The 25,665-nt window shown below is 41.7% G+C and overlaps 2 protein-coding genes across 4 annotated transcripts in view; one reads left to right on the top strand and one right to left on the bottom strand.

Annotated features, from left to right (window-relative positions):
• LOC110399972 overlaps positions 1–25,665 on the top strand; it is a 43,030-nt gene that overhangs the window by 13,490 nt on the left and 3,875 nt on the right. The window lies entirely within an intron of this gene.
• The window catches only part of GRK5 (G protein-coupled receptor kinase 5), a 167,772-nt gene continuing 142,297 nt past the window's right edge, over positions 191–25,665 (bottom strand). For all 3 annotated transcript variants that reach the window (XM_021399477.1, XM_021399476.1, XM_021399478.1), the window contains 7 exons: positions 23,560–23,597; positions 22,662–22,751; positions 21,268–21,476; positions 12,725–12,862; positions 10,201–10,338; positions 9,232–9,363; positions 191–8,343 (listed from right to left, as the gene is read on the bottom strand). In XM_021399477.1, coding sequence (XP_021255152.1) covers positions 8,245–8,343; positions 9,232–9,363; positions 10,201–10,338; positions 12,725–12,862; positions 21,268–21,476; positions 22,662–22,751; positions 23,560–23,597 — 844 coding nt within the window. In that variant the 3' untranslated portion in view covers positions 191–8,244. The remainder of the gene's footprint in view (positions 8,344–9,231; positions 9,364–10,200; positions 10,339–12,724; positions 12,863–21,267; positions 21,477–22,661; positions 22,752–23,559; positions 23,598–25,665) is intronic.

The following is a 25,665-nucleotide window of genomic DNA, read 5'->3' on the forward strand; positions in this document are numbered from 1 at the left end:
TAAACTTCTGCAAAGTAATATGCACTCTCGAGTTTGGTTTTCAGTTCCCTCAATCCCCATGAAGATATGTTGAGACAAAAATAAAAAGGATAGTATTGTTGAAACGTATTCCACTCTCACTGAAGTCATCTTCAAGATCCCAAGGAATTAAGGAAGATGATTATATGCCTCATTAAAGCAATACATATCGTTTTCAAGTAATTAAATTAAAGAATTTATTTAAAAAAAAACAAAGCCAAAAAAACAATCAAAACAGTGGTTTGATCTAGATACAGCAGCACTGTGACATTACTAGGACATTATGTACGAAGAACCCAAGCAGCCATAGAACACAGAAGCCTTTATCTTCAATAACAATCTCAAATGAAACTAGCTTCATCAAACAATGTTAAAGATCTCCCTGGAAAGAGAAACAAAACCAAACAGCCCCTCCCCACCCCTAACCCTTTGGATACTAGGATGATTTTTTGTACAATACCAACAGCCACTAGCTCTTCTAGTAGAGAACACTTGCTTGAATTGATTACAAAAATGATCCGTTGACTCAATTATGAAAGACAACTTTTAACATTGCTTTAGAAGTGTCTGCTCCTCTTATAGACTACAGTATCAGAAGTGCTTAGAAACATTTAGTCCTGAATATGCTCTTGAAATTCAATCAGAAGGATATTCTGTGTGTTTATATACCAAATATGACCTTTAGTTTTTGAAGCAGGTGAAAAGACTAACCCTAGTATGGAACTGCAAATTTACAATTTAATTATTAGTCAGATATGGGCAACCACATGATAATTCATGAAATCTTTAGGTCTATCTACATTGCTCAGAAATACAAAATAAAGTTTTTACAACTTTCACCTTCATAAGGCTAAAATGTTAAGTCTTTCAGAAGAGTGTCCAGTGTTGAAAAGAAATGCAATTAAGGGAGACCGCATTCTGTATGTATGAAATAATTCATTTCAGCTTGCTAATAAATGTATTTGGGGTGATGAGAAAGAAATAGATATTTGTCATCCAGCCACTACCTGAAAAGTTCCTTTTCTGGGAGTTCATCTTCTCTACAGGACCACCAGTTTTCTGGAAAGCATGGAGGTCCCCTTTGGAGTCCACTGATCCCAGCAATGCGGTTGCCTCTGTTTTCATACCGGCAGTGAGCTGACCCAACGTTTGCCACGCATGCATCCTTGTGACTTCACACAGCATTTCCTTTAATTGGTACCTACAAATTCATTTGCAGGCTTGGCCAAAAAAGAGAAAGATTGTGATGTTGAGCCAGTGAGTTATTCTGACCCCTTCCTCTTAACTCTGTCTTTCCATTATGAAAAAGAGGAAGTGTTCACCTGAATGCTGCAGTTACTAGCTAGCACTTAAATAAGAAATGAATACCTTTTGCACTGGAATCTTATCTTCCATTGGAGTTGGTTTTACAGAAGTGAAGTGTGTTCTTTTTCAATATCTCCAAGGAACTAAGACAAACCAGCAATAAAAAAGATCCCTTATTTACAAGAGTCATCTCCCATGCCATGTAAATAAGGGCAGCTACATTAAGCCTATTTCACATAGATAATAATACAAAGAGTTGATACTGATCTGTTTTGTGCACAGACTCCCAAGTGCTTTCTATTGATAGAGAGCATCCCTCCATGTTTAAAAACGGGAAAGCAAATATGCAGAGAGGCTTGTCCAGGGCAGCGATGTAAAACATGAGCACAGTAGGAACAAAATCCACCACTTCTGGCTCCAGTTACATAAAACAAGGAGAATACTTTTGCACAAGCAGTAATATTCATTTTAGTAAATAGGCAACAACCTGTTTGAAATCGTTTCTTTCATAAAACCCAGTCTGTCAGCATGCTGTCAAGGTTGATTCATCTGCTGCAGTTTGGATTTGCATTATCAGAGAGAAGTTTGAGGGAGGTGAGCATACAATACTGCAGCATACTGCGGGCTTTTCTCCTTATTGGTAGTTTTCCTAAAGAAAAAAATAATACTGCAACATTCTCTGGACCAGTTTCTTCCTCTTTTTCAGCTAAGGACAGAATGTTATTACCAGCCAGGCCTAAGTAAGTAATACTATCTAGTGTATCTAAAAGGCTGTTTCCTGCTCAGCACTAGAAAGTAATTGTTTTAAACTTTTGTAGTCCTTCAGCTTTAGCATAAGGGTGTTACACATTATTACTCTTACTCTAAATAATTTTATGGTGCTTTAAATTGCAAGCCATATTTGCAGAAGGCTTGACAGAGAATTCTGGACTCTTCTTTTTTCCATGGAGGTACTGAACGAAGTCATTGAACAGATCCTCCCAAAGTTCACCGCCAAATGCACCTCCTTGAAGCCTGAGACAGAACTGGGACCATCTTCAGGCAGGAGAGCCTTTAAGTCTCTGGATCCCACTGCATTCACCACCAGATTTCTTTACTGCAGTGACAAGGAGTCCAAGTGGTGTTTATGTGAGGTTGGCACCTGCTACCTAAGTATTATACATTTTACTCTGAACTTGTAGAGTTTCTGCAGGTCGCTTTGTGCTTCATGCTATGCATGTGAAGGAAGATGGTCTGCATCTGAGGGACAGACCAACCCGGGGATGGTTCTTTCAAGCAAAGTCCAGTATTTTCCAAGATTGCATGGAAAATGCCTAGAAATGTTTAACAAATTATCTCATCTGCACTGAGATATTTAACAAACTGCAAATCTGAACTAAAAAAACATCATGGCTATGGAGAAGCAACCTGTTCCATAGATCTCCATGAGAAGAAGTGCTGTAAGGGTGTGTATAAGGGTGTGCATTTATTGCTCTTCCAGAAAAGTCTACTTAGGAAACTCCTGGCTGAGGCTCAGCCACGTGGGAATGCAGAGCTGTGTGATGGCTGTTCCCACAGGCTGGATGTGTACTTGCTTCTCTGTTCAAACTGTTATGTCAGTCCTCCTTGAGATGACATTGACTTTGAGCCATGGGCTCAACCGTATGTTTAATATGACTCTGTGTATGCAATTTCAAGATTACTGAAAAACCTATAAATAACATATGATAACAAGGAAGAATGTGCTGTGATGTATGAAAGTAACTTCCGTTTCACACATGCTGAAGATACACACATGAAGGTGGTTTTCACACTGTACTCCAGAGCTCACACCCTCTCTGTCTTCCTTATCCTGCTCATGGTTTTATTAATATTAAAGACTGATTTATTAATATTAAAGACTGATAAAGGTGGATTTAAAATCTGAGGCTTTGACAGAGGAAGCAAAGAATTTGAGTTAGAACTTGAGTTCTACTTGAACAAAATTAAGAATGAGTGGCTTAGAATCAGACACTTCACTGTGTCAGCAAAGAATGATTTCCAGCTGCTGATGGCACTCTTTGCCATAGCTGCTGGTGGAAGGGATGACTGCAAAACAAGACAGGATCAAACTGTTCTTATGGATACCTGGCGTTGTCCCCAAAATGTCAGTTAGCAGGCATCTCTAGTCACTGCAGTATTGAGTCCTGCCATTCATAGAATCATAGAATGGCCTGGGTTGAAAAGGACCATAATGATCATCTGGTTTTTCTAGTTTTTTTTCTAGTTATTCAGTAACATTCAGTTTGATCTGCAGTAACTGTTATGATTATCTTCACACTTTTACCAGCTTCACAAACAGGTTCCTCTTCAGAAACAACATCTAAGTCATATCCATTCTTGTAAAAATCTCTTTTTAGATAATCCAGATCAAGAGTGCATGTATAAGAATTTATTATTTACAATCATAGAATCACCAAGGTTGGAAAAGACCTTCAAGATACCTAGTCCAACCATCCACCTACCACCAATATTTCCCCACTAACCCACACTCCTTAGTGCCACATCTACATGTTTCTTGAGTACCTCCAGTGACAAGGACTCAAGCACCTCCCTGGGCAGTCTGTTCCTGACCACTCCTTTGGAAAAGAAATTGTTCCTAGTATCCAACCTGACCCTCCCCTGGCACAAATTGAGGCCATTCGCTCTAGTCCTACTGCTAAATTTGTAATTTGTTACTTTCCCTTCATTACTCCTTTGTTTAAAAAAATCTTTCATACAACCAGAGAATGGGAAAAACTGTAGAAGACTTAATTCTTCTATAGAGACACTGTAGAAAATGAATGTTCATCTGTATCAAAAAGTGTGTAAACTAGTAAGTGTTCATCAGATTACTTAGTAAAGATTTTAAAATAAAAAAGATGCTTGCACAATTCAGGATTAGACTGCAAAAGATTTCTGATTCTTAAAATGAGCTACGTTTGCTCATCTGTCTACTTAAAAAAGCAGCTAGACCTGAACTTCTGCATTTTTGAAAAAATCTCTAATGTAACTGGCAAGAAGATAGAAAATTAATCAGTTTAGAAAGCTATTAAATAACTATTCCTTCCTGCTCCTTGCTATGTGCAAACCCACATCAAAAATTATTCACTTTGAATCAAAATACTAAAAATCCCCCTATAAATGCTCTCCAAGGTAGTAAAATGAAAATTATAATTCTGTTCTTTCAGAGCCCCCAAACACCTGGGGCTCCCAGTGTTTCTGAATTTGGCTCAGAAGCAAACGACAAACGTCTCTGGAAGCAGGGCAGGGCTTCAGCTCTGAATTGTGTGCTCCCATGGTCACACTATAGAAGTGAGAGGACTGTATTGCGTGTCTGATGAGTTGAGCAATGATTTAGAAATTGTAATAATAATAGAAAATCAGCAATGAAAAGACAATGCTGCAGGCTTTGTTGCTGTAGGCAAACCCCAACTAGAAGATTCATAGGACTGCTTATTACCACTAGTGATGTATGGTAATAATCAAATCTTTCAGGGTTTGGATACTGAGAAAATTCTGCTGCTCAAGCATCATAATACTGTTTGTCAGACAAGACAGCAACAGGGATGCAGCATGAAATCTGCCTCAGCTGCTCTTATTCTCTGTCTCTCTCCTTACTCACTCACTGCTTCCCAAGGGGCTGGGATCCAGAGGGACTTAATCCCAGGCTTGACTCTTCAGGTGTGCATAAGCATCCTTGTCCTTTACCATCTTGAGGGTTCAGGATGTCTAACTCTAGCATAATAAATTCCAAGTATCAGGACCCACTGAATGCAGCTTTGTCATCCGTGGACTTTGCATTGTCCTTGTGTCTCCACTGTCGAGTCCTAAACGCTGAGTAAGGAACAGTCCCAGCTGAAAGGAGAGCAGGAGAAGGCATATTTGCTGTCATTCCCTGTTGCCATATAAAAAAGTCATCCACCACTAGTTAAGGCTGATAGCATCTCAGAGGTATAAGGCCATCTACAATCTACTTTCAATTTGCCCACCAACTTTCACTAAAGGTTTTATTATTATCAGGATTTTATTTCCCAAATGGGAGATGGTAAAAAAAAGAAAATTCAGTCTTCATGTGCCACACTGATAACACACAGGAAATGAAGCTCTTGTGACAACGGCTGCAGTCTTAATAAATTTATGCCATGAAATTTTAGGGGGCCAAGACTTCTCTCAGCCGTCATTTTTTCTTTCCCATTGTGGGATAGGTAGATATTATCAGCCACATTTTTCTGATGAAGGAATATACTTGTCTATTGCTGCCAAGTGAGATGATGGGGTAAGTGGAGAAAAGAACTTAGGCTTTCACTCTAGTTTCCCATCCAGCAACCCTTTCCCTAGCATCAGTGCACAGGATGAAGCCAGCTGAGGCTGCACAAACCCATAGTACACAATGCTGCTCGAAAGTGATGTCTTAGAATGATAAAAATAGACTTGAGTTACACAACTCTTGCAGCTCTCTAAGATCTAAGACGTGCATCTTGTTTCTGGTACACTGATATATATCCATGGTCTGGCTATGACACATTCCTCTACTTCTCACCTACATTTCTTCAAATCAGGTGAGATTCCACGTGTCATTGAAGAAGGCCTGTGAAAATCTCTCAGAGCAAGCGTATCTTCATTCAGAGAGTGCTAAAGTGACTGATCTTAATCTTGCTGACTTAGGTGGCTCTACATCAGGCTGTGAGAATGGAACTGGAGGTAACAGACCCCTCTGTGCACAGCTGCTTTCACTTCTACAGTATTCATTCCTCTCCTGTCGAGAAGCTGAAACCATTACAAATTTAGTTTATAGAAAGTTACTCAAAATTCTCTTTGTTGCTGTTTCTCCACAATCTTGTATCTTCTGTAAGATCTCCAGTGCCACCATCTGACATGGGAGAGTGACTGAAGCTCTCCCTGAGCACCATCTACAAGGGAAAAGGAACTTCTCTGCCACACTGATCTGAAGGAAAAAAGGGAACACATTCTTGGTGATCTTACAACATACTTTCTGCCTGTCTACAGTGACCAGGAAAACTGGTGGATTTTGGAATGGTATGGACTTGCATCTTAACGTGTTTTACTTCAGAGAAAGGCACCAAAGCCCCATCTCCCTTCCTTAACTTTTCTCTGTAGGCTGCTTTATGCATCCTGATCCTGTTCTAACTCTCTCCCTCATGTCCTAAGTTGTTTTAACATATAATTCCTGTGAGTATCACTCATAGCTTTGCCACTGCTAACCTGCATTTTTTTAACCCTTCTGCGTTGGCCAGAGAGAGAGAACATATAAATGAATAACCTAATGAACTTTGGCCATTTACTGGAACGGTGCTTCCTGGGCTAACTGCACTGCTAGCTAACAGGGCTTTAGACACACCAGGCTGAGCATGGATGTTCCTCTCTGACCCAAAGGTGAACTTATCAGTCTACTCTAGTGAATATTGTTAAGGCGCATGGTGGAGAAACCTCTTTTGCAGAACATGGTGGGCTACAGAGACCTCACCTGCACTTGGGGGCACAAAGATTTTCCAGTTCCTATTAAAGAGAAGAAACCATATTTTTGATCTAGCATTCTTAAGCGGACTACTTGAGCATGACTCAGGTGCCTCAGGTATTGCTACTGATCCTGACTGATCCTGTTTGTAAGTGGGAAGAATGTCTTCAACAGTGGTTAAAGGATCCTGGGCAAAGAAAGAGGGAAGGAAAAGTGGGAGGTGTTATTTCACAACTTACATTTTATTCAATTAAGTCGAGGACTTAATTGAGGGAACAAGCCATGTATGTTTGACATGACAAATGAAAGTGCAGACACAGGTTCTGCTGCTGCTCTAAAGCAGCTCAGACCCCGCTCTGAATCTCCACAGGTCAGCTCTAGGGAGCTGACTTGATTCTCATGGTGCACAAACCAGACTATTGCATTTCTCTCTTGCTACCTGTTTGATATGAGCAGTGGTGAAAAGGCCCTAGGCTTTTGTCTGCAGCACTGAGAACACTTTGCTCTCCTCATAGTGGGTGCAGGATTCAAGCCCTTGAAAAACAAATGGTCACTTGCTTTCCTGGTCACCTCTCACTCAATTTTGTTCTTCAACAAAAAAAAAAGTGAAGAAGAACGGTTTAAAATAGAGTACAATTTCTAACAAAAAAATATGATGATGATCTGACAACAAGTACAAATATCAGCTGTGCTGGTCCATTGAGATCACAAACCTTAGGCATAGCAAGGAGTATTCTTGAATACATCAAAGTCTTGTCAGTATCTTTTAGCATTTAATGCAAGACATTACAAGTTAATGAAGAGGAGAAACGTATGCAGTGTTGCTGTAAACCAAATATACAGATGTAAAATAATTAAGAATAAACTGTTCTGTAAAAATGCATGTCAATAAAACCGTCTGATAAAGTGATTTATGAATAGTTTTCTAGGATTACTAAAAAGAATGATTTCTCATTTGAGGCTCTGGAAGTCTTGAGTCACATTTTTTTTTTCTTTTAAAAAATGTCTTAAAACACATGGCTTTACAGCTGCTGCTTGGAAAATATACACCTCCAAAGTCTGACTTTCATTTAAATACAAATGTACAAAATGTAAACTGAGACAATAGAGAAATTTACAAAACTTTTCTTTAAAAATAATAAAGACAAAATTCAGTTCTAGTATGATGCTATTTAAATACGTGCAAGTAGTCATGTTCATTGAATTTCTATTGCAATGTTCTAAATAGACAAATTTGATTCACGCAGTCTTGAGTGCCACCTCCAGAAACAGACCTGAGTGGAAATTTCTTCTTAAAATGCGAGGCTCCACTGGAAGGAATGGGTAGAAAATCTCCATTTGGGGGAGATTCTTTTTTTTTCACTCAACGGTGGATGCTCTCTCATCCATAGAAGCTTCATAGATTATAGTGGAAGGATGCAATGTTTCAGAAAACTGAGTCAGAACTAGCTGCTTCCGGTGGAGTTAGAACTCACGTGATTTGAATTTATGTGGTGATTTAAACTGGCCTTCGAATTTGAAGAACTCTTTGAATTGTTCTGATGCTACAGAAAGATGAAAAAAAAATGAAAATTAGCTTCTGTAAATGTGCCACGCTTTTCATTTGTTGGTGACAATGTACTGACTGTCCTGCAAAATCTTTGCGTGAAGAACTCTTGATGTAGAATATTCCTTACTTTCTTACCTGTATTCTCTCTAGGTCAGGAGGACCATGGGAGTTCTTGAGGATGCCTCAAAGACACAAGAACTCCAGGAGTAAAGTCAATTCACTGCAAAATGTCAGTATCTGCTAAATCTGACTGATTTAGAGAGGCTACCCGCCAGTGATGAGGCACAGCTTTCACCCTACAGAAATACATCAGTCTAGGAATGTTATTTGGATTTGCAAATGGTGCCACAGTGCCACATCAAAGCTGTATGTCACATACTTTCTGACTTCATAGAATCATTGAATCATTAAGGTCGGAAGAGACCTCTAAGATCTTTCAGTTCAGCTGTCTTGGTTGGACTTTGCTCTCTTTTTAAGAGTCCTGGTTTAGATCCTTGATTACCTCACTCAGCTTTTGAGTTTTCTTTTTTTACACATAAATCAAGGGTTTTTAAGAAACTTCTAAAAAACCATTTCAAAAGGCATTTCAGCATACTACTGAAAATAGTTTGAGTATGAAGTTTTCAGCCACTGGAAACAAAGTTGATGGAAAAAAAATGAAAGTTCTGGTCATTAAAGAAAATATCACAAGATAGGCAGGAAATTTGCGATTATGCAGTATTAGTCAGGAAGCTGCCACATAACTGTGACAGCCAGCTAAGATGTAGAGAGACAGCCTCTCTAAGATGTACTGTCCTTGTCACAGCAAAAATACCACTAGAACATGCTCGTGACACTGGCCGTCTAAACCGGTGCTCCTGATTTTGGTCATAAAAGATCTCACCTGTCGTTTAAATATTCTCTGTAGCAGTCCTTTCTTGGGTGGCTCCGGGGGGTAGCTTTTATTTAGGTCTGGTGAAATAGTACCATTTGGTCCAAACACATTTAGTTCTTTAAAACATTCCGTTTCTATCATCTAGTGTAATACAATAAGAAAGAAAGGAGTGATGCATCTGCATTAAATATATTTCAGTAGTACCAGTTTGTTCAGAGTCAGGATCAGGATCACCAGCTGCCATCAAGGGCTTGAGCAATATATTAGGAGAGTTAACAGTTGAACTCCTGTTGGTGGCTATAGATGGTAAATAGGTGATATGAAAAAGAGGGGCTGAATCCGCTCTGTATGTTTGCACATCAGTCTTACTAGCAGCTGCCCCACATAACTTTCTATTTTCTCTATTACTATGGAGAATTTTAGGTAAATTCAGGCATACTCACAAAGTCCCCTTGGGCACCCCTCTGCCCAAGGGGATCTGCTATTTGATGCAGAGTTGGATTTATGAAACCAAGTGTTCATTCTGTTTTCATATCAAACAGAAACAAAGACTCAGATCTGGAAACCCTGGAACAATTCAAGATTCAGCTTGCAGATCCTGCTGCAGCTGGGACCCACTGCAGGCACAAAACAGTAGGTGAGATGAGGATTGCAAATGGAGGAGCTTCCCATTAGGACTTCCATCCATCCTGTGGAAGTTCCTCTGAGCTGCTGTCAAAATACCTCAGTAGAAATATAGGAGAAGGAAGTACAGTAGGATCCTTGCCAATTTATACAAATATGCACGGCCAACAGATACAGCCACCTGAACTTGACATCTGTGGCGCATTATAGATCTTGAAAGAGGCCATTTGTAACTCATGAAATCATTAGTCTGGCAAGTTTTCCAGTAGCTATATATTACTGGAAATATACAGCTTCTCTTAAAACATCTGCTAGGGGTTTTATTGGAGTCATCTTACTATGACACATCCTTACCTCATTTTGCCATGGAATAGACACAGATCCTGTGGAAAACTTGGAATAGAAATCATCATCTGTTTGGTCCAGGTTTACTCCTTTCACTGTGGAGAATTGCTCGATGTCTAACACATCCTTGCAGTACACGGCCCTGGGCTATCTCAGCGGAAGAATTAGAAAACAGCAAGAGAAAAAATATTTCCAATTCTGACCACGTGCTTTTTTCCAGTCTCAGTCAAGTGAGAATGGCTCACAATTGACTATTTGCATCCTGCTTCTCTAGACTTGCTCTGCCCGCATGTTTATCATCAAAGGCTGAATTTGCTTTAAGCATGTTAAAAGTCCCACTTTGAAGTCCTTAAAGCATCAGTGCAGCCAAAGTGGGTTTTAGTCATCCATACAGCATATGGCAAAGAGGTGAGAGGAAAAGGACAGAAAGTGCAAGAAAATAAAATCAAATCCTTCAGTATTTTCTTTTAGAGAAGGAACAACAGAAAACCAGAATACTGAGTGACATACTGGAGCCAGCTCTGAAAAGGGACCTCAAATAGAAGTGTTCTGCTCAGATAGCTGCAGGTTTTGCAGTTTAAAAATTTAAAGGAATGTATTCTAGCTGCTAAATAAAACAGAAGAGGTTTGGCATTTTTCCATTGTTTTTATTAATAGTTCAGCTGCTGGAAGCTGTCCAGAATCACCTCTATTAACTCTTTTAACTTGGCTGCATTTCTTCAAATAAATAGTCAAATGGCTTCGCCTTTTTAAACTACTTAATTTTCTGGGATTAAAGGCAGGACACTTTGCAGTGATGCTCTTTTTGCTTATATTCCATCAGCCAGCCATAGAAAACAGAAAAAGTCATCACTAGCTACCTGACATAGTGTGATCATTTGTGTGCTTAGAGAGCTCCCATTAGCAACACAGAGCTACTCTTTGATGCACAGGAATCATTGAGGGGTGGTTTGAGGGACTAGCCCAACCCACCAAAATCAAGCACAGGTTGAATTGTACTGCCAGCACAGGGTACAGTGACTGCAAGACCAGCGGGCTGACTGTGCAGTGTTTTATCTAGAGCTGAGCCCTGTGACCAAATAAATCAAACTAACTCCTGACGAAAGTCCTATCTGCTGGAGGCTGCATCCCTCTGCATTTCTGATGACTGCAATCCACAGCATTTTTGTGGAGACAGAGAAGTCTAGAGGAGGATGGAGAAATATAGGTTGGATTGCAACCTCTGCCATTGGCTATGTAGCTTTGGGCGATTCAGCTGACTTCAGTAAAGACCTGGAAATCTATGGATGAAGTGCCAAATAATTTAAATTAGGGCCAGCTCTTGAGTTCCCAATAAAAAGCCATAAAAATTTATGTGCCCCGGCTTCAGCAAATATGTCTACAAGAGGTGCCTTCTGGGCCTTACATGCCACAGTTAAGCTTTTAATACACTCTGACGAATCCCAAATTTCAGCCCAGAATTTTCTAATTTTCTACATCAGAAAGAAATAGTAGCTTGTCTCCTATTTCTTCCCACTAAAGCAGGTCGTAACACCATGGGCTAATTGGCAGGAATAACTAGGCCACATAGTAAAATGTAAAGCAAAACCAGAGCAGCTAAAGTAAACTTTTGTAGCTTTTAAACCACTTTGGTTTGGTTGAGTTTGCAGCAATGTGAATGAGAGCTGCCAAGATGTTACTTTCCTTAATATGTTAAAATGGCAGTGTTTACTTAGAACCATATGGGAACTTTAAGGACAGGAGGCCTAGCCAGAAGGAGCCCTGCAGGAGGAAAATAATCAGATAACTCTGGGCACTGGGATAGAGAGCTATACCACAAAAGGGTGGAAAAAGTTTTCTTAATGCCAATGCAACAAAGACTTCCAGTATGTGTGAGACTGGTACATAAACCTGAGTAAGGACTCAGTCTTGGGTTCTACTCCCCATGAACACCAGCAAGTTCAGAACACTATCTCAGGTCCAAGCACTGAGGCGACACTTGATATCTGAACCTGCTTCAGACTTTTTGTAACAAATGTATTTTTTTTATAAGAATCCAGTCCATTCCTCAGCTCTTTAGAGCTTTGGACTTTGTAATTCTGGTCTCACCTTCGCATATGTATCTATATACCTGTATGTACTCATATGGCTTTCACTGGTGAGTTTTCCTTGCACAGTCTGGTCCTGAGCATATTCATTCTCACACTACTACTAAGGACAAGGGAACACAAAAGTTCCAAGTTTAAAGTTCGGGAACTGAGGCATGAATACAACAAGTGGTGCCTCCAGCATCATACAGGAGGACTGTAAAGTTAGCAGGAATGAAGCAAGCCCCAGGTTAACACCCTTCATAGGGACCCAAGCACCACACATGCACCCATGTCTATGGAGCAGCTCTCCTCTTCTTCCCAGCCGCCCCATTCCAGCCCTATTGCTTACCACATCTTCCTAGGTCTGGTACCCACAGATACAGTGATGACATTTCTTAGAAAGAGGAGTTTTAGAAACAAATCTCTTGAACTAGGCCAGTGGGTGTTCCCCCTGTCGTACTTACATCAGGGACAAAGGGAGGATCCAGCATTCCTGCTTCTAACCGCTTGAAATTCATGCTTTTGAAGAAGGGGTGCCTCTTCACTTCTGTGGCACCTTCCCCTTGGCAGCCCAGCCGCTGCTTCACATCTTTGGTGAGGAGCTGAAATGTGCCAAGAAGATGGGGAAAAATGTTAGAATAGCAAGAGCTCCTCAATAATATTTAAATCTGCAATCATTTTTGAAAATGCCCAGAGGGAAGCGCAGAGGGGAATTGTAATTGCTGCTATTTAATGGCCAAACTTAAATGGATTAGGATACCGCTGTTCCAGGTGCTGGTCCAACCCTTTGAAAATTACCTGCTGTAAAGTGTTTGCAGTCAAAGTAGAGATTGCTTCTTCCACTTACTTTCAGCAAACACTTTCTAGACAAGGTCTGACATACTCTCATAACATATATAGATATATATTCGTAAGTCTCGTGCTTTTTCTCTGTGGTTTTTTTTTTTTTTTCATTGCACTCCTATAAGAATAATTTTCCTGCGTTGCTCAGGCTGTGTTACTTCACTACCAAATTATATTCTCCTCCATTCACTGCAGAATACTCTAGTATGTCCTCATGGGCCCATCGCTGCTGAAGCCAAGGGGTGTTTTGTCCACGGCACGACATGGCTGCACCCAGAAGATGGCTCAGTGCACCAATGCTAGTAACCACCCTCAGGTCAGCTTTGTTTGCTTTCAGAGAAGGGCAGTGCACCACCAATTCCTGCTACACCAAGTCCTGCCTACTTCCTGGGTACTTGTAATGGAGCAAAGAAGACTGACCAAACTCAGCCGCCTCGGTGTGTAAGATAAGCAGGTCCATATGCACAAACACAGGGGTGGCAGATCCTGGAGGACCTTGTATGGATGCAGTCATTTAACTGCAAGAAAACTGTGAAGTGGTAGAACACTTCTGGCACATACTAGCTGGTGGATAAGGAGACAGAGTATGCAGCCAGTTCTTCAGCAGAATGCCTCTTCTTTTATATCATGCGTATAGAATCAAGCAGGCTAAATCAGCATCTTAAGAGAGCGTGTCTAACAGCTGAAGAGGGGGCAGAGCTCAGCATGCAGATGACTGCTGCAAAAAGATGATTGCTTGTGACAAGGACATTTCTCAGTGTACCACTGACTGAAGGCAATGCACTGAAAAGGGAAGGTTAACAAATTTGTTTCCGCTTATTCCTTCCATTCATCTTCAAGGAAGTCTGCATGCTACTCCCCTCACGGCAGCGGAGAAGCATAACTCAGAGCTCACTGTAATCTGCCCGGAGATTCCAACTGCCTGTTAAAGAGATCCATAACTTGAGCCTTTGTGCAATAGAAAACTATGTGCATATTGAAGACAGTTGTGTTTACAAAAGCTTTTAGATTAGTTCTGCTGGAGTCTCCACTGCGGGGGAAAGACTAAATCCATGTGTGTGAAAATGAAAACACCAGTCCATTCCCATGAGAGGGGTGTCTCCTGGAGACAGGCACGCAGCCAGGCTGACAGGTACGCACACGCTGCTCAGCTCTTGATACTCCGACTTCTAAACGACTGCTGGCGCTAGGGGCCGAGGCGTGAACCCAAGGCTGTAGGGCGGCCTCCGGGCCCACCACTTCCCTACCACCGGCGGGGAAGGGAGGGTTGAGGGGCAAGAGCAACAGGGCCGCCGCGGCCCCGGCGGAGTGCAGCGCGGCTGCCGGGAGGGCCGGCGGCCGCCGGGGGGCAGCAGAGGAAAGAACAGCGCGGCGGAGCACGGTCGCGGGCGGCGAGGCCTTCCGGTGCCCCGCAGACAAGTCCCGATGGGCGAAGGGGCTGGGATCTGTGCTGGGGGCTGTTCTGCCGGGCAGGGGGTTCTTGTACCTGGGTGCCCCGGGGAAAGAAAGGTTTGCGTTTTGCGTCTTCTCCCGTATCCTGCTTTCCTGCTCCAACGCTAGAGCTGTGGTGTAGCAGTCTTCCCTTGCGCTTTCCCCAGATGGCTCGTGCAGACAGATCTCACTGAAATGATTAGCAAAACTCCCCGGTGTTGCTTGCCCAAGGGAGACTCTGCTGCCATGCACATCAGAGGAGTGGTTTGGGTTTCCCAAGCATCTGAGACTGCCATGGTACCGAGCCCTTGGGAGTCCTACTGGTGCTCTTACTACTCCTTGTGTTTGAAAGCCAGGGCAGTCAGAGCTGTGCCTTGCAGCTCCTGGCAGAGGCTGACTTAGAGAGCAAGAGGCAAATGGCTCTGGGAGGGCCGAAGAGAAGCAGCAGCATTTTAGGAGATCAGGTAGAAAATCAGCCCTGTTTTCCTCCTGGTTGGGAACCAGGCAGCTTCCCTGCTTAAGGCAAGGTTGTCCAGAGATGTTGACTGTAGGCTTTCAAGCTTTGGTCGTCTCAATGAGGAGAAGCCTTGAAAGGATTGTTTGTTGCTAATGGGAGCTCGCAAAGTCTTCCTGGCTAGAACTAGGTTTATCACTGGTTTACAGGATCACAGCTCCTTAGACTTCTCTGAATGCTCTACTATCACCTGTGCATCAGTGGTTTTCTTATCTGACTTCCACAGCCTTCTCAGTTCTACATTTTTTGTATTTTCAGCCTGAGACAGCAAATGGCTTCAGCAATCTGAATGTGCCCCATGCACAGAGCATTCTCCATTCACTCCTGAGCAAGCTGTAAATGGCAGAGACTAAGCTCCTAGAAGAGGTGGGTGGGACAGGGTAGGACACTTGAAAAAAAGAGTGTTCTGCTCAGCTCTATCTGCTTCAGCAGTAGCAGCAGCAATAACCAGTGAAGACTGTAAGGACTGAGGGATGGTGAGAAAGCCTGTAATTGTGGCCACCTGAGCAGCTTCCAGCCTGCAAATACCAGCATCCCTTTTTTCTTACAGTTTCCTCTGCCTCTAGTGCTGCACCAGTCCCAAGTGATAGGCACTAAGACTGTCATCAAGACTGTCTGGACCACAGAGATGGAGAAAGATTTGAAGAAAACCCTCCGTGACTTGCTGTCCTCTGAGCACATAGATTCATGTGAAACAGCAACATATTCATCCAGCTTATATGGAAAGATATCAGGGCACTTCTCTGGAGCTTGTATGAGACTGTGAGTTCTCATGGTCTTCAGGCAAGTTTTCATTTTTTCTGAATTCTAACTGGTTTCTGGATTTAATCTAAATATTGCTTTGGAATTTCCAGTTGAAGTAGGGTTTGTTCTACTGTAGCAGAGTAGTGGAGATGTAAGTTCTTTTAATTTTCATGCAGGGAGAACTTTCCTGACAGGTGGAAAGAAGAATCTGAAGGTAAAAGGACCATTTTTACTACCCACTGCTATAATTCTTCTGGAAATTTTAGTTTGAAACTCTCAGGAACAGTGTTGCTGAGGAGCAGGTTGCAGCATGAAGGGACAGGTTTGGTCCGTAGGTGATAAAAGAGATCTCTGCAGTTTCTTCTCTAAAAGTCATCTGAGAAGGGAAGAAAGGGGGTTACTAGCTGGCTGTGCAGCCAGTAGATGTTCTGCCTCTGAACTAGGTGGGATGACTGAGTTAATCTGGGAATTTACCCTTGTCAGGCTGTAAATGCTAGAAGTTGTTTGGCGTGTGTGGTCAGAGGACAGAATGGTTGAGGACTGGAAAAGGCTGCTTGGGAGGTCCCAGGCTCCTCTGTGATGGGAGCATTCGGTAACCTTTGATGCAAGAAGGAAGTCTCTAGAGAATGAATGCAGTTGGTCATGGGTGGCTGGCCACTGTGGGCAAAAATACACAAAAGTGAACAGGCTGCTGGGAACAGACTGAGATAGAAACATAACAGAAAGGAGAGGACTCCTGTGTGAAGCTCAGCTGCAGGGAAGCAGCTGCTTGCGTGTTGAGGAGTGCTCCTGGAGAGGCACAACAGAGAGAAAATAAGAAACTCAGGGATTTTGGTAAGCTGTAGAGGAAGCCAGCTCTAGAAATGGCAACAAATGAAACTTAGATGCTTCTTGTGGATGCTAGGAGATAGGATAGACTGCAGTGTCTTTCAGAAGGAAATACCCTTCCTTTCTCCAAAGAATAATGCATCTTGTAACACTTCCTGCAGCTCCAGGAGCATTCTGTAATTGTAAACCTGCGTGTGAGCCTGAAATATGCATCCCATTTGGGAATCTCTGCAGGGAAAGAAAATGGAGATGGCAGTTGTATGTTTTGAGTCATCTCTACAGGATGTTTTTTTTTTAAATTCATTTTCAAAGGATGTATTTAAAATGAAGAGAGCAGAATAAAAGCAACTACATCAGTCTGATGATGAGCCCTCCTAGGTTGTCAATGCAGTGATCCAATCAAACACAGTTTCAGTGTAATTTTACAGCCACAGCCTATGGAGAATTCACAGTGCTGCAGATCTGAAGATGGCTTAGGTCATCCAATCATGCATGAAGTTGATATCAAGCGGCAGAGCTTTATATCCTGGTAATAAAGACTCCAGATGGCACTGGATATAGATAAATAAGGATTTAGTCCAGACTTCAGACAAAGCTTGACTAGAATAGGTCTTTCAAAGAACAGTCCTGAGTAGCTTTGGTCTGGGGAGGAATCAGTCTAGGAGGTTCCTGGTGTATGAGGAAGATAACTTCCTGGCACAGCTAGTAAGAGAGCCTACCAGGGGAGGCTCTCTGTAGACCTGCTGTTTACAGAGAAGGACTGGTGGGAGACACAGTGGTCAGAAACCATCTTAGGCATAGCACCCACGGAATGATAGAGCTCTCTATTCCTGGCGAAGTCAGGAGGGGGGGTCAGCAAAACTGCTACCTCGGACTTCCAGAAGGCAGACTTTGGGCTGTTTAGGAAATTGGTTTGGAGAGTCCCTTAGGAGACAGTCCTGAGGGGCAAAGGTGTCCAGGAAGATTCCTGAAGAAAGGACTCTTAAAGGTGCAGGAGTAGGTCGTCCCCACGTGTGCTAAAATGAGCCAGTGTGGAAGAAGACCAGCCTGACTAAACAGGAAGCTTTTGCGGAGACTGGGAAAAAAAGAATTTCCCACCTTTGGAAGAAAGAGCCTGAAGAAGGGCCTGAGAAGAGTGCAAGGATGTTGCTAGGATGGGCAGTGAGAAAATTAGAACTTAATCTCGCCACTGTTGCAAAAGATAACAAAAGGTATTTTTACAAATACATTAACAATAAAAGGAGGCCAAGAAGAATCATAGCCCAATGTAGCCCAGTGTAAAAGAGGAGTCAAAACTCCCTCAGGCATGAGCGATAGGAAAGCTTATTGCAAAGGCTTACAATAGATTTATTAATCATTACTATCATTTTTGCAATACCAATAATAATCATTTGAAGAATGAGAGTTATTAGAGTTATTCTGCCAAGAATTATTCTCAGGCAACAGTAATAAACTTTAAAGTGTAAAAATGTGTGGATAAGTTGGTTTACAGGGACAAAAGGAGAGAGGAGGGATGAAAGCGGACAGTCGTCGTTGCAGTTCAATAACAGCGTTTCTGGTGGTGTGCGAAGAATAGAAGAGATTGTTTTTATGAAGAAAAGAATCCATCATCTTTCAGTTGGTTGGGGAGGCACTTCAGGAAGGAAGCGGAATTACAAGACTGCTGAGGTTTTTAAGGGACCTCTGGACGTTGTCTAGTCCAACTCTGGTCCTTCTCAGAGTCCCTAGGAGCAGGTGCAAGACCATGTCCAGTGTTGGCTGTCTTCAAATATGAAGACTCCACAGCCCCTTTTGGCAACCTGCTCCAGTATTTGACTACTCCACAGAGATAAAGCATTTCTTGATGTTCAGAGGGAGCCTCCTGTATTTCAGTTTGTGCCCACTGCCTCTCGTCCTGTCACTGGGCACCACTGAGAACAGTCTGACTCTGGTTTCTTTGCACCATTCAGAGATCCCTTTTGTGGAATAAAGGAGGAACTGTAGGAGTAAGAAAAAAAGAGAAAAGCTAGTCTGCGGGAAATGTAGACAAACAGGACGCGGTCAGAGTGAGAAAGGCAGAGCAATATGGGCCATCCAATACTGTTGACTTGAATGTGCTTCAAGTCACATCCTTGGATGCAAGACTGCACTTGTCAGGGGAAACATGCATGTACATCAGTGAGTACAAGTCATAACAATGACAAACAGGGAGCATTTCCTAGAAAGACTGGATTTTTTCAGAGGAAAAAACCCAAAAAAACAAAACATGAAGCAGTTATGTTATATGGGAACTATGGGTTGGGGAGCTTCCCAGAAAATACGCTGCCCCTGTTCCTAATTATTTATTATTCATCTCTATTTCAGTCCAAAATGAGGGCTGATTTATGGGAAATGTCTTAGAAAATGAAATATGGAAATATTGGATGGATGATGATTAATGGAAGCTATGATATGTGCCTGCAAAAATGTGGAGGGCATAAAAGTCCAGGAGGGGAAGGTTGACGTGAGGTGACACTCAAGGGTTTTCATGAGCGAACGAATGAAGACAGTATATTTCCTCATGGTTAATGCTATCAGACCATAGAGTAAGCTCTGAAGAGAAGATCTGGAGACATGGTGGAAAACATGTTCCTCACTCTTGGCCTGAAAAGTCCACTATAAGGAAGCCTTTTATTTTGGATCTTTGTGACATCCAAGGTTCGATTTTTGTACTACAACTTTACGCTTCATTTTGCAGGTATAATGGAAACTTAATTATGGCTTTTTTTTCCTTTGATAAGTTGCTGATACAAAGTAACAAAATTGTGGTTTTCAATATAAAGAGCAAAAAGAATTTGAGAAAATATATTTGAATCATGGATTGTTTAAGAATCACTTAAACGAAATGACTTTTGGATGGAAAACCTCATGTTCCATCATGCTCAGTGTCAGAAGTAAGGCTCTTCCATTCTTAAGACAGCAACTGTAATCCATTAATACTCACAAAGAACAGCATTATCTTTGGATTCATTAAGAGTTTGCACAAACTACCTAAAGAAACACGACGGGATTGAACAGTGAAGCAGCAATGACCAAGATGTCAGGAGTGATTTATGTACAGTTCATGCCTCCCTGAGGAAAGGGAATGAAATAGATGATTTTTTGAGGTTCCCTGAAATCATGGGTTTGTTCTATGTCGTGAAGATGAAAATGACCACTCTAATGTACTGACTTTCATTGTCTATTCTCCTGGGAGCGGTAAGTCATTTTTAGCACCTTCCCATCAATGCTACATTGAATTCTCACCTTTTAAGTTCTTATCAACTTGATCATTTCTCTGCAAAATATATTTTTATTCTACTATGCCTCATGCCTGAAACTAACTACAGAACAAGAGATGTGATTATCAAATTTTTCCTCATGGCATTTTCATTTCATGCTAATACTTGGAAATGCACGAACTCTCTGCCACTCCAGCAGATTCTGTTCTTCACCTAGTATGAGCTGAGGTGCTGCTAAAGAAAAGATGGCAGACTTTTTGAGCGTGTGAAATGGTCCGCGTGATCCTGTGGCTGTCCTAGAACTTTCACTCTGACTTCACTGGAGGCTCTGAATTGTGGGTTAAGGGCAGCGTATGGCCTGAAGTATCTATCAAGAGTGATGTCAGTTGATTGCTGTCCTGGGGATTCAGCAATGTGCTGGTGCACTGTGAGTTAATGACTTCCAGGCACATAATACTTGGCAGTGCTACCATTATTGCTTTGCAAGGAGAATTCAGTGTCTTTTCATGAAGCCAGCCAACCAGAATGTTGTTGATATGTTGTTTGCTTGCCTATTGCACAAGATATTGCTGCGACTCTCACTACCTATTTGTTGATCTTTCTTTCCCTTCATTCTTTCTCAACCAGTTTACATAGATATGTCACTGTCTCCAAAGGAGACTTCACTCTTCAACAAACAAATCAAGAATAAGGCCACATCCCTTTCCAAGTTACAATTCAGCCTTCTAAAGATGGATGTCGACAAGACATTGATAAATTCAGACACAGCTTTGAGATTTCTCAGAGGGTTTGAGGATTTCCATTGTCAGACGTGGCTATTGTGCTATGAAAATGACTCCCAGCTGAAAGGGTGAGAAAACATTTTAAAGGACAGCTCAACAGTATTAAAAAAAGCTGGATGCTTTGGCACCCTGGGGGAAAAGCTGCTAACAAAGTTAGTGAGATGGGGTGGGACAACATTTGAGTGTCACAATAATTTCATTGCATAATCTTTGTCCTGCTTACCCCCAGCTTTCACCGAACACAATGGAAGCATGGGGTTTTCAGTCCCTTGCAGAAGACACAAAGTCTTGCATCATCAAGTCCTTTTTATTTTTTCTGCAAGGTTATAAAACACAGAACTGCATTCTTGACTACAAACTAACGTTCAAAGTCTCGTGAGAATAGATACCGCTCCCTTGGCCATAAAACTCTGGGGAGGACTCAAGATGACCGTGATGAATCTAATGGGGAAGTAATCCCAAATAAACACAATCTGAATGAATAAAGAATGCAGTCATCCCATCAACAGATGAGCTTGGTTATTGCTTGTCTCTGCAGCCCCTCTCCGGTACCACATCACTTCTGAGACTATGTCAGATACAGCTTCCTAACGAAGCCACCGTGCTGTGCTTTTTAAGACCCTTACCATTTTACAGATGGACTTGGCCTCCTCAGAAAACTTATGGGAGTACACCTCCTCTGTCTCCAGAACTCTTCTGTCCACTTCTTCCCTCTTCACCTTCTCTTTCCTTCCTCGAAATGGTGATTGCCCAGCAATCATTTCATAAATGAGACAGCCCAGTCCCCAGTAGTCGGGGCTGAGTGTATATCTCTGGTTGTTCAACACTTCTGGAGCTGTGGAAGAGAAAGATGTCTCTTATGACAATGTTTGATATTGGCAGGAAGAGAGAACAGTAGGTAGAATATTAAAATACCTCATGATTTCTATTGACTGAATTACAGAAAATGCAGCACGTTACATGCCACGTTCTGTTCTCAGCATGTCATGCCACATGCCATGTTCATGCTCTCTTCTGAGTTCTCTATCAAGTCAGACGAATTTAAAAAAAAGGGGGGGTAGGGGGGGAGTCAATCTTAAGAGTGTTTCCAGGCTTATCCATTTAGGAAAGAAATGACATACAAGCACACATCCTGTAAACGACAGTGACATTTATCCAAAAGCAAATTCTGTCTTTTCACTCAATTTATAACTTATCGTTCCCCCCTTTTAAAAACAAATAACTTTTATTTTGTGTTGCAAACATCCAGTGTGTCTTGGGCATACAGTCACTTCCTTGCAGCTGTCCTCACCTTCTGTGCATAGTTACAAACACACATACACGAGTGCTCACGGGCAGAGTCTTACTGTGTACACAGGCTCACACTCAGATAACAAAACGTAGAAATGACAGCTGATATGCTTGCTTTCATTAAAGTCTTGATATGATATAATTGTGACTCATATCAGTTAGTTTCTATTTAGTCAAATAAACATAGGCAAATTTTATTCCACAAAGTATGCTCACCCAGAGAATGCATGAAAATAATTACACTCGTTTTCAAAAACAGATCAAGTTCAATTAGGGAGTGTTTTTTTTGTTTGTTTTTTTTTAATTAATGTACAATTCTTTACTCTTCTTTTGTGTAGCCTCTCCTGCCCAAACAGCAATACGTGTGAATTTACCAACTTCATCATAAACATACACATTTTAACTACCATGCAAATTAGCATCGAGCAAGAAACATTTTCTTTCTTTTAAGCACATACCACTACTAAAATAAATATATGCTAAAAACATTAGAATCCCTGTTGTTGTCTGTTCTTTTTATTTTCCTTGCTGGTTTAGGAAGATAGACCATCTCTTTAAGAGCTGCTGTGCTCCAGCTTCTTCCCGACTCCTGATTTCCTCTAGAATATTTTTGGAGGCTTGCTGCAGGGAACTGGACTCAGTTGAACGCTTAAGCCTCCATGGCAGGAAGATCTACAAAGTTCAAGTAATCTCAGCAGAATGTCAAGAGGATGAGCTACTGAAGACTTACCCATATACCCTACTGTTCCTACCCTTCCACGGATTGATTCACCCTCGGGGATTTTAACAGCTAGACCCAAATCTGATATTCTAATATGGCCTGTAAGGGAGAAACAAAACAAAACAACACAAAAGCAGATATAATAATATGACTCCAAATTAGCTCAAAAACACAACTGTTGTCATCATTACAATACTCTTGCAATTTACTGTTAAGAGATTTTAAGAAATGAACATACAAAAATTGGAGCAGTTTCATTGATTAAAAAAAAAGAGGAATTACTGAGTGTGATATAATGCAGTGAAATTTTAACAGTGAGGCTATGGACTGGAGTGGATTGCGTTATATACTTTAAAACAAGCCAGAAAAAGACAATGAGTAGCACACTGCAGGGAAGTATCTTGAACTGATCACAGCGGATGGATGGGCTGACACAGTTCTGAAACTCTTTGATGGCTAAAGAGGCTACATCTGGTCTATAATTCAGCAAAATATCTGATTATCACCGCCCTCAGCAACAAATGGATACCTGGCTTTGCGTACATTGAGAGTTGGCCCAGTAAAGGATGAAAGTACTTTTGAAATGGAGCAGGGAGCATAGACTTAGAAATCAGTGTCGTTTGTGTTATGTTAGCCTTGTAACAATAAGGATGGAAAAAGAATGGAAAAAAGGCAGACACTACCAGCAAAGTCAGGCTCTCTAGAACACACCCTGCTGTGCAGCACGGCTGCCTCGCTCCACCCGAGCAGGGAGACCTAGCACTCTGCCCACCCCAAGACGCAGTATTAGTATATGCTGAGCCTCTTATTTACTTCAGAGCATTATTTATCTCTGTGCAGTATGTATCCTAAAACTCACTTAATCTATTTTATTGTGAAAGAATCTCTGTAAACCTCTGATACTTACCATAATCATCTAGCAGGATATTTTCTGGCTTCAAATCTCTGAAAATGAAAGATAGCAGTTATTCGGATGAAGCTGGTTTTGATAACATAAGCATACAACAGTGTGTGAGTGCATTTATGACTAGTAATAAACCAGTTGAGTGTCAACTCAAACAGTAAGGAACTCATGAAACCAATACAACTTTCTTCAATTCACTTCGCAGATAGACTGAAACCATATGTCTTTTTCCAAGCTGGAGTTACATTTTTCCACTAAGCCAGGCTTTTAGTCTGCAATCCACTATAATGGAGTCATCCATCTAGACCAGTAAACCCTGTAAACCAAGCCTTGAAGTCCTGCATGTTGTTAAATCACTGCAACAATTCATTCTATAAAATCTTTTTGTTAAAAGTATTAAATATTTTAAAATATTTGCTCATGAAAATGGAAATAGCGATCTGTTGGACTAAATTTTCTGTGCCTGGCATCTGACTCAGGCCAACTACGTGAATGTGTGTACATACACTTGTGCACATGTATAATAGTTTCAGCCAGTTTGGAAAATGAGGGGTAGAGGGGAGTGCTGTGCCCAGATCAAAATTCTTCTTGCAAACATTTGTGAAACTCTGGTGCCTTTGTGGTTTGGAGCAGAGCCATGAAAACTGGCAAGGTGGTCACTCTGATGTCAAAGATGTGCCTTTTACTGCTCCTGTGGAAAAAAAAAATCCCAAATGCAGCCAAGTTAAGAACTTCTGAAAAAAACCTCTATTTTCATATGTGTAGCAGAGCCTTGGCAGGTCATTCTTCCAAAGGCTTTGCCTGCACTGAGCTCATTCCACCTGGTGCTACTTCTAGACACTGTCCATGCCAGTCATGCTCCATCTCTGCCACTCCTGGAAGCAAGGGGCCACTTCTGAAGTAGGAACCCTGCAACTGCTCCCCATGCTCCGACTGAGGCATGGCAGGGTTGAAGCACAGCTGGGAACTGGAGGAGTTTGAAGAAGGCACCGGCATGTCTGGGTAAGGCATGGAGAAGCACGCTGCTGCAATTCACAACTTTCCGCCCTGTCTTTTACATGATTGACTCCTACCAGTATTAGCCTGGTCCAAATCCAAGAAGTGCTTGGTCTCGTATTTTTTTAAGGCCTCCTTGCATTTGTGAAGCAGCTTGATTCTCTTAGCTTCCCAGCAAGACGCATTTCTTTTCAAAGAGCAAAGAGAGGCGGGTGTGCAAGAGAAACCCGCGCAACAGGAGAGCTGTGCGATGCACGGAGGCTGGGCAGGAGTCCTCCCTGCCTTTCAAGCTGTGCTGCTTCAGTGCCTTGAGTTTTCCTCTAATGGAGAGGGCTGTTTGATAGTTTTGATAATGCTGAAAGTGGCATTTCAAAACTGATCTTGATCTTATTTATTTTTTCAAGCGAGAACACAGAATGCTGTGAACGGTTTCCTCTTCTTGCTAGCTTCAGACCCTCTTGACCTCTCAAGATAAACTTCACTAGGTGCCCAATGGTACCAAGCTTACTTGCCAAGTAAACAATACTGAAATATGTGAAGGGCAGCTGAATGCGGAGGAGAATCTGTCATTTTGTTTAACAGATCGCCGTGGGCTTTCCTTGCCTGTCAGCAGTTTTCCAGTAGTGAAGCAACACGGACAAGGGCATTTCCCAGTTACTTTCTAAAATGTATTCTGAAACCCTTCAGAACTATTTTCTTGAAGAACTTAGACTTCATTAGTTACTTCATCTCCCACTCCAGCAGTTATTAGTCCCACCTAAAGCTGTAGCTAAATGAAAAGAATGCTGCATGCTAGTTGAAAAAAGATGTTTTCTTTGATTGAGAAAATGAGAGACTCCATGAAGACTCTGCGAACAGCAGTGCAGCTTTTACAGTCCTTTGTGATTTAGGGCAGTTAAGGCAATCCCTCCTTTCCTCAAGACATCAGTTGTAATTTCTGTTTTCAGAACTCCAGTTCTTCAGGATCAAGGACAGTTCCCTTAGCGCGGCTAACTCTTGAAAGTGTCAAGGAGGAATGTGATTTTTGTACTGAAATGTCTAGAAGAATTAAAACTCCTTTGTGGATACAGTTACGTGTAAGGATACTTCCCAATGGTACAGCTTTAGAAACCT

This window comes from Numida meleagris, chromosome 5 (genome assembly GCF_002078875.1).
Source record: "Numida meleagris isolate 19003 breed g44 Domestic line chromosome 5, NumMel1.0, whole genome shotgun sequence".
Classification (NCBI taxonomy): Eukaryota; Metazoa; Chordata; class Aves; order Galliformes; family Numididae; genus Numida; species Numida meleagris.